The 14081-nt window shown below is 43.2% G+C and overlaps 1 protein-coding gene across 1 annotated transcript in view; it reads right to left on the reverse strand.

Annotated features, from left to right (window-relative positions):
• Positions 1 to 13773, reverse strand: part of LOC311516760 (uncharacterized protein) — a gene marked incomplete at its 3' end in the record, with an annotated part of 138910 nt that extends 125137 nt beyond the window's left edge. The window contains exons 1-2 of the mRNA XM_084621100.1: positions 13005 to 13773; positions 11509 to 11849 (exon numbers count right to left, since the gene is read on the reverse strand). Coding sequence (XP_084477226.1) covers positions 11509 to 11849; positions 13005 to 13630 — 967 coding nt within the window. The 5' untranslated portion in view covers positions 13631 to 13773. The remainder of the gene's footprint in view (positions 1 to 11508; positions 11850 to 13004) is intronic.
• Positions 13774 to 14081: the final 308 nt, after the last annotated feature.

Below are 14081 nucleotides of genomic sequence, written 5' to 3' on the forward strand. Positions count from 1 at the left end.
TTTAGATAAATGAATCATCCAGATAGCCTGTTTCAGAGTGGACGTGACAGCAGGGAAAGCAGAATACAGCATCTTGTTGAACAGAAAATTCAATCCAAGGTAATTTGCTGTAATGGAAACCTGAAAAAAATAATGATTGTGTTTCTCAGACATCCTCCTTGGAAAATCAGGCAGATATGATTGATTAGGCCCATTGCTTTTTTCTTTGAGATCTGTAGAAACATTAACACTTCTCAGATCATCTTCTGTGATATCTGTGCTGAGAGAACCCATGCTCAGTGTATCCAAAGATTCGAGACCTTCTTGCTGTACTTGTGATGATCAGGTGTCCGGAGCTGAGGTTGGCGGTGGCAGGGCCCAACCTACAAGTGTTGTAAAATACTGCAGTGAATCAGCTGCCAACAGTTCAGCAGTCACTTTCACAAACAGCTTCTGAATGTCTGTTTTAGCTTTTCTCGGTTTTTAGATATGTCCATCAACAGATGTGATGTGTGTGTGGGGAAGAGGCCACACAGGGTCACATGCCTCCTTTCCCCCAGATTTCTGCTTTCTATTTTTATTTCTTTTTCAGGGAGAGGGTTCAAAATGCATGAGTGCAAGGTAGCTTATTTCAAAACAGAGAACCCAGTAAGAGCGAGTTGCCCCCTGTAGAGGTTTGGCTCATGGTGATGCTGACCCGCAGTGACCTTCCAGCCAGGCCAATGGGGCCAATGGGGTCTTGCGTGGGGAGCAAATTCTGTGCCTGTCCAAGCATTGGGCCTGCCATGGAGTTACTGCTGGCCTCTAGGCCCGGGTACCTGCCCCAGAGTTTGTTCGGGTCTCCACAGGGAACTATGGGGGATTTAACCCGGCCATGAGGTGGCTAATGAGCAGGAGCCCCCACCCGAGAATGGGGCTTGGAAGCCACAGCTGGAAACCACCCAGCCTCCAGCAACTTGGGGCAGGGCTGGGGCTGCTCCACTCCCAAGCGTAGGATTCCTGTTGACTCTGAGTCTGCTCTACTTGGTCACATGCTGCTGCGCCCTGTGGGGAGAGAGAGGAGCATCAGCTGGGTGCTGCAGAGAGGGGACGCTGCTTTCTGGGAGGGGAGACTGTGGGTAAACGGAGGTCCTGCACACAGGGGACATAACTTGAGCTATTCAGGGGGGTGACCGAACCTTTAAATTGTGCCCCCCCCCCATCAACAGTTACACATTGCCTCTGGCCCTCATATTAGGAGTCGTGGATGTGTAGAAAATGTGCTTTTTTAAAAAAATCTGAATTGTAAAATACTGAACAAAAATCAGCATATACCATTTTGGGAGGCAATGCCTCTCCCCCTCCCCTAATCTCTGCTCTTGCTTGAAAGCCTATTCCAGTGTTAACTACCTTTATAGTTAGAAAGTTTTTTATTTTCCTAACATCTTACCTACATCTGCCTTGCTGCAGATTAAGCCAGTTTCTTCTTGTTCTACCTTCAACAGACATGAAGAACAGTTAATAACCAACCTCTTTATAACAGTTCTCCACATATTAGGTGACTGTCATCAGGCCCCAATCAGTTTTCTTTTCTCAAGACTATTTTGCTTTGCCCATTTTTTAAAATAAGAGCATCCCACAAATACTTGTCCTTCCTGAAGTTAAACTGATCTGATGAGGAAATGTCCTTTCTGTCATCCAAACATCATTCCATCTTGTACCATGACATACTGTGTATATATAAGTATGGCATTTAATAATTAGGTGACATTATGTTGCAGTATTAACATCAGAACATTTATATTCAATACAATATGTAATCTTCATGCAATAATATCTTCATGATACTCATCCACACCAACATGCAACTACCCTCTTTAACATAGCACTTTCAATGCAACAAGAATATCACCCAACAAGAATATCAATGCACATAATAAAGAATAGCAGACTGCCCTGCAAAACCTAAGGTCTGCATCAATTATGTATCTGGTTTTGTTTGGTAGTGTACATTATATAGCTACTCAGATATTTTGAAAGGCATAATATAAATATATATTTTGTGATAAAGTTAGAGATTCTTGAATGCATAATCATCAGTTTTACATTTGTTTCTACATCTGGAGTGAAATCCTGGCATCACTGAACGAGTTTTGTCACTGACGTCACTGGAGACAGGATTTCACTCCTGGAGCATAATCTGTGAAGATACAGTGTGAATCTCATTCCTTTTTTATGTACAGCAAGGATGCTATATCTTCAGTAAGTGTTTGTAGACTGTTACAGGTATGTGCACTGATCCAGCAAAGCACTTAAACATATGTTTAACTTCAAGCATGCAAGTAAGCCCATTGCAACAGGTCTGCTCACTTGCCTAAAATTGAGTACATTCTGGATCAAGACCATAGATATAATTTTTTTCATTTATATTCCTACTTTTATCTGGGGTCAATGAGTTCCTATCACACGCTGTTTATTGGCACAGTATGATCAACTATAATATTCTTCAAAGATGAGCTGTTTCCCAAAGTAGATGATTTTCTCTTCTTTACCCTTCAGTACTCTCAGCAGCTTTTCTGGAAAAAAAAATTCCCTTGTGTTCTGCTGAATAACAATCTGAATGTGTTTAATTGTCTAGATACTAATTTTCTTAAATACATCTAGATCACAGATTTCTTTTGAATCTCAATAAACCAACATGCCATTCAGAACTCAGCTAGAATGAAACAAGAGCTTTTTTGAAACAGAAACAAAAACAAAACAAAACATGCCAATTCACTTCAGCTGGCTCAGACTCTTCACTAAGAGACGAGAGCAAAATAAATCCAGATTAATTTAATTTCTGACAAACAGTCTTCTTTCTTGTTTTACCTGATATGTTAAAATCACATTTCTCATGAACAGCATCATCCTCTCTGTGTGGTGGTTATTTTAACCATTTCCCCCAAAAATTCTCAGTTAAACGATACAGCTACTAACTGGAGTGTTTAAAGAATTTTGACTAAACCATTTGGTCAGTTCTTTCATAAAAATTTACAATAACCAGGATTTTCTTCTAGGTAGAATACAAATTCTTGCCTTCTTACAGAACAGAACTGGAGATAGCCTCATTATGCCATGTGTCTAGTAAAAACATTGAGCCATTTTGTTTTTTAACTTGCTACATAAATTGTACTTTCAAATAACGTATTCACACGTACAGAAAAAAAATCACTGGTGTCTCTATATTAGGCGTGTGTGTGTGTGTGTGTTTGTGTAATTACCCATTTAGTATCTAAATGTTTGTCTGTATGAGTGCAAATGTAACCCAAATGTAAAGGTCAGAGTGTATTATTTGGCCTCTGCCTGTTGCAGTTCTCAATTTCAGAATCTGGCTCTTAAGTTCTAGCTGTTGTGATTCATGCTTTGAGCACCGAAGGGCCCTGCTTTTGTCCCTAGTAGATTGGCCAAGATGGCGGTCATCAAAAAGTATGCGAGCAATGGATGTGCTTGTGAATTTTTCAGGTGGAAATTAGGAAGCCAGTTTTGAAAATAAACTTAATTCAATATATACAGTCACAAAACACCTGAGATCTTCAAATCTCCTACCATTTTAAGACATTCCCTTTCCATTCTATTTTTAATGTATCTCCTCCCATATATATATTTGGGCAGTGTTTCAACTAACTTGTCCCCAAGATATGAGTTGCCAATTTGTTGGGTTTTAAAGTCCTCTCCAATGTTCCCATCTGTCTGAACTCAATAGTAAATTGGTTCAGGACAATTGTCCAAAGTGTAGAAGAATACGTTGATTTGGGCTGACAGAGTTGGAGCTTTAATAGTCCAAGCTAGGTTTTGTAATCAATGAAGGGAAGTATTGCCTTATAGAAGTGTTAGCTCAGACTCATTGTGGACTGCTTCAATATGGGCAGTGCATGGACCGGGTAGACAGGCTGTGTGCTCAGAAGATCAATGGAGGATAAGTGACAGGGAAGTATTATCTACTCTGTTCTGCAGAGTGGCAGAAAAGTTGGTTAATGATTTAAGTACACTCAGAGGCAAATGCACTTCTTTGCCCTGCAGGGAAGTGGCTGATACATATGCAGAGTCACATATCTTCCAGCGCCTCTCCCAGCTCACTCCACCCTCAAACTTCTCCTCTGCCACAGAGTGCAGGAAGTCACCGTGGACCACTGCTTCCCAAAGTACCGAGCATGCCCTGGATGCAGTGGAATTAGTGTGGTATCCTGAAATCTTGAAGCCACACAAGACCCACTGTGTCCATGGACTTTGCTCCCATGCAGGGCTGAATAAGAATCAGTCGGCTCACTTATATAGTGAGATCAACATTAACAGCCTAAAAATACACCACATAAGCACACAATGTGGAGCAGTTAATGTTGGTTTGAGAACTTTAATTTATTTTCATGTCTTGACTTTTTATTATTCTTATTAAATACCTAGCTCTTATATTATGCTTTTTCTATCAGTAGATCTCAAAGCACTTAATCTCAGAGTGCTTAATTTAGGAATTCTTTTAAATAAACCTTTGAAAGCATATGCATAGTAAACCTTAGAATATGAGTGTTTACAATTAGTGCCAAACAGCAAGGATGTGTAGGACTGTTTTTTTGTACAAGATTAAGGAATGGATCCCACATCTTAATGGGCTTCTGTGTCCTAATTTCTGTACCACTGAATACTATCTCTTAAGAGTCCCTAAGGGTAAGATACATTGTGAATTCCTTCATGGAAAATTAATTATTTTCCTTCTGACATGCTATATTGCTAGCTTACCACCTTAGCAGTTACTTAAGAAACCCCTCAAACATAGAATGTCTGATGATATGAACACACGAGGTTTCAAACTTATCTTTTTTCTCTATCATTTCAATTACTGATGATATTTCCCCTCAAAGTTATAACTCCCTTCCCATCCCAGAATTTGTTTGTTCTGAACAGCTTCTACGATTTATTCGCTCTCATACTAAGTTCCGCCATGTTGGCGGGTGTACTGTAGAATTTATTAAGTATTTTAAACAGCATTTGCTTAAATACTCTATTAGATAATCTGAGTAGTCAAGACTTCATTGAGACCAAGATTTCACCTTTTCTTTGCTTTATAACTTTTCTCTCAAATATTTACCCAGTGTCTGTCTATGCGTGGAAAGTTTAGGTCTTTCCCCCAGATATATTATTGGGGTAATTCTTATGCCTATTTGTATATATTGCAGTAATTCTATGGAATACATAGTGTTCCCACCATCATTACTTCTCAGCAGGAAAATCCTGGGAGAACAAATGCAACCCCCACAACCTCAAAGGTGGACAGGGAGGTTGTCTGGTCAAGCAGGCTCCTTTAAGGGTTCCCCCCATCTTTCAAGTTGCGTGAGCAGGAAAGGAGTGGGCCATTACATGAGCTGGCTGGAGGAGCTCGGGTAATCCCTTTCCCTCTGTGCACCAGGGGAAAGGTACATACGGCATGTCCTGCCAGACAGAGGCCCCTCTTATGCCCAGAATTGGAAATGGGTTTAGGAGAAGATATCTCCTAATGAAGTTGGGGAAAGGGTTTGGGATTCTTAAAGTCTGGTACAACAAGAGAAGCTCCCTTTCCCTACCTCCTTAACCCTTGTATAAGGGGAAGGCTCTTTGGTTCCAGAGACAGGCTGAGACTAGGTTTAGAGAGGTGGTATGCTGACAGTAGTCCTCTAGTAGGTGGAAACAAATGAGGAAGGAATAATGACCTGCACTGTATGATTTATTACTGGATAGTCCCCAGATGAGTGAAGCTAATAAAGTTGAAGACTAATCAAATTATATTCCTTACATCTTGTCTTTTTCCTGCATGTCTAGTAGGCTTGGCAACCTGACCTTGATGATAGTGGATCAGTGCTCTGTCAAATCTACAGGTGAAGCAAGTACCGCAGTCAGTAACTAATCACAGAGAATGCCTTGCCTCCATGTATTTTGTGTTTAAACCAAGAGCCCTCAGATGAGGCTCACGGCAAACAAATCATAAGAGAGGTAATCTCTGAGGTAACCAGGAAACAAGCTGATGGCCCCTGCTGATTTCAGGGAACTGGTATAGTGTCAGTTCATTTTTATCCTTATTAGTCTTGGCAGTCATCATAATATTGTTTATTTGGAAGATTGCTAAACATAGCTGGAATACTGGTTCAGCATCTTCAGTTAAAAATGGTTTGTTTTGTTCTTAATATGGAATTCCCAACATCAAACTCTATGAATATAGCAGCCCTGCTGTGCTGTTTGAATGTCAATAGTTTGTCTGTATATACAGTATACTGAAGATTCTTATGGACCATTGGTTGCTAACTCCCCTACATGGTCCATTAATGTTCAAGGTACATGCTACACATTTCACATTGGTAGATAAAATACTGAAATATCATTTCAAGCTGGCATTTACCCTGAGGAAATGCAAGTAATTGGAACAAGTACTTTGTACCCTGCAAAATGACTGATGGTAGTATCAGGGACTGAGTCATAATTTCCTCCAAACACCCCCATTTTCCTCTAGAGTTGTTAGCGAGTGTTTGGTAGATAATTAATTGCTGGTTTATTCTTGCTTAAAATGCTTGGACTGCAAACCCACCTGCTGTAAGTTTTGTATAATATACCACCGACAAGTCCCTTCTCAGCTTCTTTTTACTTCAAAAACAAAACATAACAAAGACTTAAAGAAACTAACATACTTTTTTTCGCTCGTTTTTGTTGCATTCTTACTGACACCCGCAAAGGGAAGTTGTCAGCATGACATACCCTGAAGAAGACTGTTATTAAGACGGTTATTGAGAGTGACAGAGGCTGCCAAAATGAGTAGTACAGACCCATAAAAGGATAGAGTAACTTTAAAAAATCTTCCAGAATTTGAAGAAAAATGGAAACAAAATTGAAATATAAGTAGAGTTTGCATTTCAAAACAATGTTAATGCTTTGTACTGCAGGTGAGTCTATGAGAAGGATAAATATGTCCATTTTTCCAATATGCAGATTTTTTATAATATGCAATCAAATCCTTGATTCTTTAAATTATGAAGAATGAGATGAATGATCTGAGTCTTTTGTTTTGGTGTGGTGTTAGTGACAGTTGACTTTAGACACCAGCCTGGCCATTTCAGAAAAGTTCACATAGTGTAATTTCAAACACGATCTATCACTGCCCTTTAAAAAGAATGCTTCTGCACACAGAGATTTGTCAATATGTTTTAATTAGTAATGATGTTAGTCTGGAGTTTTCAGTGTTAAACAAAAAACAAGGAAAAGAAGAATGAACTCTGTTAAAAACTGCAGGTCCAGATCCTCATCTGAAGTCAGTATGGAAATATACCAGCAGAATATCTGGCCATCAGTATTTTAGACCACTGGAGTAGTATTTTTAATAATGAATCTTTTTTTTTTTGCACTCTATACTCTTGAATTTTAGTCTGTAGTAAAACTTGCATACATACATACATACATATGATACTCTAGAGAAGCTAGCCTAGTGTAAGGATCCCCAGACAACCTTAACTCCAGGTGACTGAAGATTTTTAAGAGTACATCCAAGAAACCTTAGGGTGCAAAACCTCATAGGAATTTTGTATTTATCGAAAAACAACCCACCTAACGTTCTATTTCTTCACACTGAATTGTGGTGGATAGGTTGTTACTCCAAACTCTTCTTTTTGTTGGTGCAGCATAAGATGGCTTTTATCCAGCTGTTTAACATTAGTAGATAGAACTGAGAGAGTGCATTTCAGCCAGGTAAGTTGCTCTAGTTACGATCTTTTCTTCCTACTTAACAAGGCTTTGGGGATTGCACCCAGATTACCTTGGCTGGCGGAGAAGTTTTGCAACTGAAGCAATTGTTAAATGGTCTGTAGCCATCAGTTAGGGAAGTGATACATGAGGTGTCTCGTATTTGGCTCTATGCCTGACAAGTAAGGTATTTGCTGCTGTCCCCCTCAAGAAAGCTGCAGTGCTGCCATAGTCCCCATCATTTATTTTTATTTCTGAACAAAGCAATACATGTGTATAAAGGCATGCAATCACAAGTTCTGTTAAAATCAAGATGCATTTACTATTGCATATATAACAAATTCCATATTTTGATAATCATACAATAGTTTTATTGTATGCCTCTTGTTGCTTATCTGTATGCATCTGATGAGCCATAGAATGCACCTAAAACATTTGAATCCCTCTCAATTTTCTTATCTCTTTATAGATGAGGTCTTTATTGACTACCTGCCAAAAGTGTTCATGTTTAAGTACAGTATCAGAATAAAAAATTCCCCGAAGTGTATGTCTGTTAATGAGACAAAACAAGATTTAGGCATGGTTCAAAGAGAAGCAACTCTGTTGGCTTCAGTGGAATTACACCCAATTACTCTCTCTTACATTCAGTCCTGGTGTATGTACAAGAAACTACTGGAATAGAATAAAGGGTTGTGCTATTGATTATTCGTGGATCAGCTCAGCTGGGGTGGGGGGAAATGGGCTGGGCAGATGAGGAAGAGCAAGACTATGCAAAACAGGATGTTAGTCTCTAAGGTGCCACAAGTACTCATTTTCTTTTTGAGGATGTTGTTTGCATGCTAAGTTTTTTCCATAACAAATTAATTAGTTCAACATTTTCACAAAGCTTGGTCATTTTTATACTGACTTCAGGTTGAGTTTTTGTATGTTTTAGTATGAAATATTTTAATGAATGTTTTATAAAACTCCTGAAAACAGGAATTTATAATGAAACTGTTAAAACAACTGTAGCTATAGCAAGTGGTGTGATATTTTCTAACTTGTTCAATTCCTGAATTGTATAAAAACGCTAGTTTTGCAGACATGGCCATTAGTTTGGACAGACACTCTAGCAGCTAGAGCAAGGGTGGGCAAACTTTTGGGCCGGGAGCCTCATCAGGGTGCGAAACTCTATAGACAACTGGGTAGGGAAGGCTGTGCCTCCCCAAACATCCTGGCCCTCCGACTTCCCACCCTTGACTGCCCCCCTCAGAACCTCTGCCCCATCCAACCGCCCCCTGCTCCCTGTCCCCTAACTGCCCACTGGGCCTCTCCGCCCCTTATCCAACCCGCTCCCCACCCTCACCCCCTTACCATGCCTCTCAGAGCAGCAGGAGCTCGCAGCCCAGCCGGAGCCAGCCGCGCTTGCCCGCGCAGCAGCATCACTACGGGGGCAGGGGAGACAGCAGGGGAGGGCCTGGGGCTAGCCTCCCTAGCCAGGACCTCAAGGGCCAGGCAGGACAGTCCTGCAGGCCGGATGTGGCCCACGGGCTGTAGTTTTCCCACCTCTGAACTAGAGGCATGTCAAGGTTCCTCCCCCACTCTGAACTCTAGGGTACAGATGTGGGGACCTGCATGAAAAACCTCCTAAGCTTATCTTTACCAGCTTAGGTCAAAACTTCCCCAAGGTACAAAATATTACCCCCGTTATCCTTGGAATGGCCGCTACCACCACCAAACTAATACTGGTTACTGGGGAAGAGCTGTTTGGACGCGTCCTTCCCCCCAAAATACTTCCCAAAACCTTGCACCCCACTTCCTGGACAAGGTTTGGTAAAAAGCCTCACCAATTTGCCTAGGTGACTACAGACCCAGACCCTTGGATCTTAAGAACAATGAACAATCCTCCCAACACTTGCACCCCCCCTTTCCTGGGAAATGTTGGATAAAAAGCCTCACCAATTTGCATAGGTGACCACAGACCCAAACCCTTGGATCTGAGAACAATGAAAAAGCATTCAGTGTTGTACAAGAAGACTTTTAATAAAAAATAGAAGTAAATAGAAATAAAGAAATCCCCCCTGTAAAATCAGGATGGTATATATCTTACAGGGTAATTAGATTCAAAAACATAGAGAACCCCTCTAGGCAAAACCTTAAGTTACAAAAAAGATACACAGACAGAAATAGTTATTCTATTCAGCACAATTCTTTTCTCAGCCATTTAAAGAAATCATAATCTAACACATACCTAGCTAGATTACTTACTAAAAGTTCTAAGACTCCGTTCCTGTTCTGTCCCTGGCCAAGACGACTACAGACAGACCCACAAACCCTTTGTTTCTCTCCCTCCTCCCAGCTTTTGAAAGTATCTTGTCTCCTCATTGGTCATTTTGGTCAGGTGCCAGCGAGGTTACCTTTAGCTTCTTAACCCTTTACAGGTGAGAGGAGCTTTCCCCTGGCCAGGAGGGATTTCAAAGGGGTTTACCCTTCCCTTTATTATTTATGACACGCCCCCCAAATCTCAGCTAGGGTGAAACACTGGCTGGGATTTCTTCCTGGAGCTCTAGGAAAACAGAGTTAATAAGACACATGCATCTCTAAATATACTACCAAGTACATAAGGACTAACAATATTTTCCACATCTCAAGGACGATTTTAACCAGTTGATTCTGGGAAACTTTCACGGGAGAGTGCATCAGCCACTTTGTTAGAAGCTCCTGAGATGTGTTGGATGTCGAAATCAAAATCTTGGAGAGCTAAACTCCACCGAAGAAGTTTTTTGTTAGTTTCTTTGACGGTGTGAAGCCACTTTAGTGCAGCATGGTCGGTTTGCAGGTGGAAACGCCGTCCCCAAACATATGGGCGTAGCTTTTCCAGAGCGTAGACAATGGCATAACATTCTTTTTCAGTGACTGACCAGTTGCTTTCCCTCTCAGACAGTTTTTTGCTGAGAAACACTACAGGGTGGAATTCTTGATCAGGTCCTTTCTGCATTAAAACTGCTCCCACACCATGGTCGGATGCATCTGTGGTTATTAGGAACGGTTTGTCAAAGTCTGGGGACCTTAGTACAGGGTCAGACATGAGTGTCGCTTTAAGCTTGTTAAAGGCCTTCTGACACTTTCCGGTCCACTGAACAGCATTTGGCTGTTTCTTTTTGGTTAGGTCTGTCAGTGGGGCAGCGATTTGGCTGTAGTGCGGTACAAATCGTCTGTAATAACCGGCCAAGCCTAAGAAGGATTGAACCTGTTTCTTTGACTTTGGGACAGGCCACTTTTGGATAGCATCCACTTTGGCCTGTAGGGGGCTGATAGTTCCTTGACCCACCTGGTGTCCAAGGTAAGTCACTCTGTTTAGGCCTATTTGACACTTCTTAGCCTTAACAGTTAGTCCTGCCTCCCTTATGCGCTCAAGGACTTTTTGTAGATGTTCCAGGTGGTCTGCCCAGGAATCCGAAAATATGGCCACATCGTCAAGGTAGGCGACTGCATATTCTCCTAATCCCACTAGGAGACCATCTACAAGTCTTTGGAAAGTGGCGGGTGCATTTCGCAGCCCGAAAGAGAGTACATTAAATTCATACAGCCCGAGATGTGTGATGAAGGCTGACCTTTCCTTGGCAGATTCATCTAGCGGTACCTGCCAGTACCCCTTGGTTAAGTCCAAGGTAGAGATGAACTGGGCCCTTCCCAGTTTCTCTAATAGTTCATCTGTGCGTGGCATGGGATAGTTGTCTGGGCGAGTTACAGCATTTAGCTTACGGTAGTCCACGCAAAAACGTATTTCCCCATCTGGTTTGGGAACTAGAACCACTGGAGATGCCCATGCACTTTCAGAGGGGCGGATTACACCCATCTGTAACATATCCTGGATCTCCCGTTCTATAGCAGTTTTAGCTTGAGGAGACACCCGGTAAGGGTGGACCCTAATTGGGTGAGCATTACCTGTGTCAATGGAGTGGTATGCCCGTTCAGTCAGTCCTGGGGTGGCTGAGAACGTTGGCGCGTAGCTAGTGCACAGCTCCTGGATCTGCTGTCGCTGCATACGCCCAAGGGTCATGGAGAGGTTCACCTCTTCCACACCACCAGCACATTTCCCTTCGTAATAGACACCTTCAGGCCACTCAGCGTCGTCTCCTCCCTGGGCTGTAAACTGACAAACCTTTAATTCTCTGGAATAAAAGGGCTTTAGAGAATTAATATGATACATCTTAGGCTTTCGGTTGGAGGTGGGGAATGCTATGAGATAATTAACAGCTCCCAGGCGCTCCTGGACCACGAATGGCCCTTCCCACGATGCTTCCATTTTATGGGCCTGGAGCGCCTTTAAGACCATGACCTGGTCTCCTACTTTGAAGGAACGCTCTCTGGCATGTTTATCATACCAGGCTTTTTGCTCTTTTTGAGCATCCTGTAAGTTTTCTCTAGCAAGGGCTAAAGAGGTTCGGAGGGTGTTTTGTAGGTTGGTTACAAAGTCCAGAATGTTAGTTCCTGGAGAAGGTGTAAATCCCTCCCATTGCTGCTTCACCAACTGCAATGGCCCCTTAACCTCACGGCCATATACAAGTTCAAATGGGGAAAACCCTAAACTGGGATGTGGTACAGCTCTGTAGGCAAAGAGCAACTGCTGCAATACTAGGTCCCAATCATTGGAGTGCTCATTTACGAATTTACGTATCATGGCCCCCAAAGTTCCATTAAACTTCTCCACCATGCCATTTGTTTGATGATGGTAAGGAGTGGCAACCAAGTGATTTACCCCATGAGCTTCCCAAAGGTTTTTCATAGTTCCTGCCAGGAAATTAGTCCCTGCATCTGTGAGGATGTCGGAGGGCCAACCTACCCTGGCAAAAATGTCTGCTAGTGCCTGGCACACACTTTTAGCCCTGGTGTTGCTTAGAGCTACTGCTTCCGGCCATCGGGTGGCAAAATCCATGAAAGTCAGTATGTACTGCTTTCCTCTGGGTGTCTTTTTCGGAAAAGGACCCAGAATATCCACAGCTACTCGCTGAAATGGAACTTCAATGATGGGGAGTGGCTGGAGAGGAGCTTTGACCTGGTCTTGGGGTTTTCCCACTCTTTGGCACACCTCACAAGACTGGACATAGGTAGAAACATCCTTGCCCATTCCCTCCCAGTGGAATGACCCCCCCAAACGGTCTTTGGTCCTGTTCACCCCAGCATGGCCACTAGGGTGATCATGGGCTAAGCTCAAGAGCTTGGCCCGGTATTTAGTTGGAACTACCAACTGTCTCTGAGGATGCCAGTCTTCCTGGTGTCCCACAGAAAGAGTTTCCTTGTATAAAAGTCCTCTTTCTACAACAAACCTGGATCGATTAGAAGAGCTGAGAGGCGGTGGGTTGCTCCGTGCCGCCGTCCAAGCTCTCTGGAGGCTTTCATCTGTTTCCTGTTCGGTCTGGAACTGTTCCCTTGATGCTGGAGACATCAGTTCCTCATGGGATTGTGGACCTAGGCTTGGTCCCTCTGGAAGCGATATAGGGGATGGAGCTGTTTCTGTTGACTGTGAACCGCTCTCCGCTGGTGCACTATGTTGGGATTCAGGCTCCGGCTGAGCCTCTTGTGTAGGGTTATCGGCTGCTGCCAGTTCAGGTTCGGTGGGGCCCTCTGGTGTTGAGGTTGCAAGTACTGGATTCAGTGCTGACACGGGGTCTGGTGTTGGTTGTTCGGCTGGTTCCGGTTCTGGGACTGGTTCCGTCTGGGTCTCTGGGACTGGATCCACTACTGCTGTTGCAGACATTGGCCTGGGGTCCAGGTCCATCACCTCTGACTGGGTCCTGATAGAAGTTTCCGGAACAGAGCTAGGCCTCACGGCTTGTTTAGCCTGGTTGCGGGTGACCATTCCCACCCTCTTGGCCTGCTTCACATGATTGGCCAAGTCTTCCCCCAACAGCATGGGGATGGGATAATCATCATAGACTGCAAAAGTCCACATTCCTGACCAGCCCTTGTACTGGACAGGCAACTTGGCTGTAGGCAAATTGAAAGAGTTGGACTTGAAGGGTTGAATCGTCACTTGGATCTCTGGGTTGATTAAATTGGGGTCCACTAAGGAAGCATGGATAGCTGACACTTGTGCTCCGGTGTCCCTCCACGCGGTGACCTTCTTCCCACCCACACTCACAGTTTCCCTCCGCTCCAAGGGTATCTGGGAGGTATCTGGGCCTGTGGACCTCTGGTGTGATTCCGGTGCAATGAACTGTAATCTGTTGGGGTTCTTGGGGCAGTTGGCCTTTACATGCCCCAGCTCGTTACACTTAAAACATCGTCCAGCTGACGGGTCACTGGGGCGAGGAGGGTTGCTGGAGAACGGGGTGGTGGGACGATAAGGGGTCTGGAGGGTTCTTTGGGAGGTAGGTGGGGCTTTGGGCGGCCCCCGGTAATAG

The sequence above is a fragment of the Lepidochelys olivacea genome (assembly GCF_965140295.1).
Source record: "Lepidochelys olivacea isolate rLepOli2 genome assembly, chromosome: 2".
In the NCBI taxonomy this organism is placed as follows: Eukaryota; Metazoa; Chordata; order Testudines; family Cheloniidae; genus Lepidochelys; species Lepidochelys olivacea.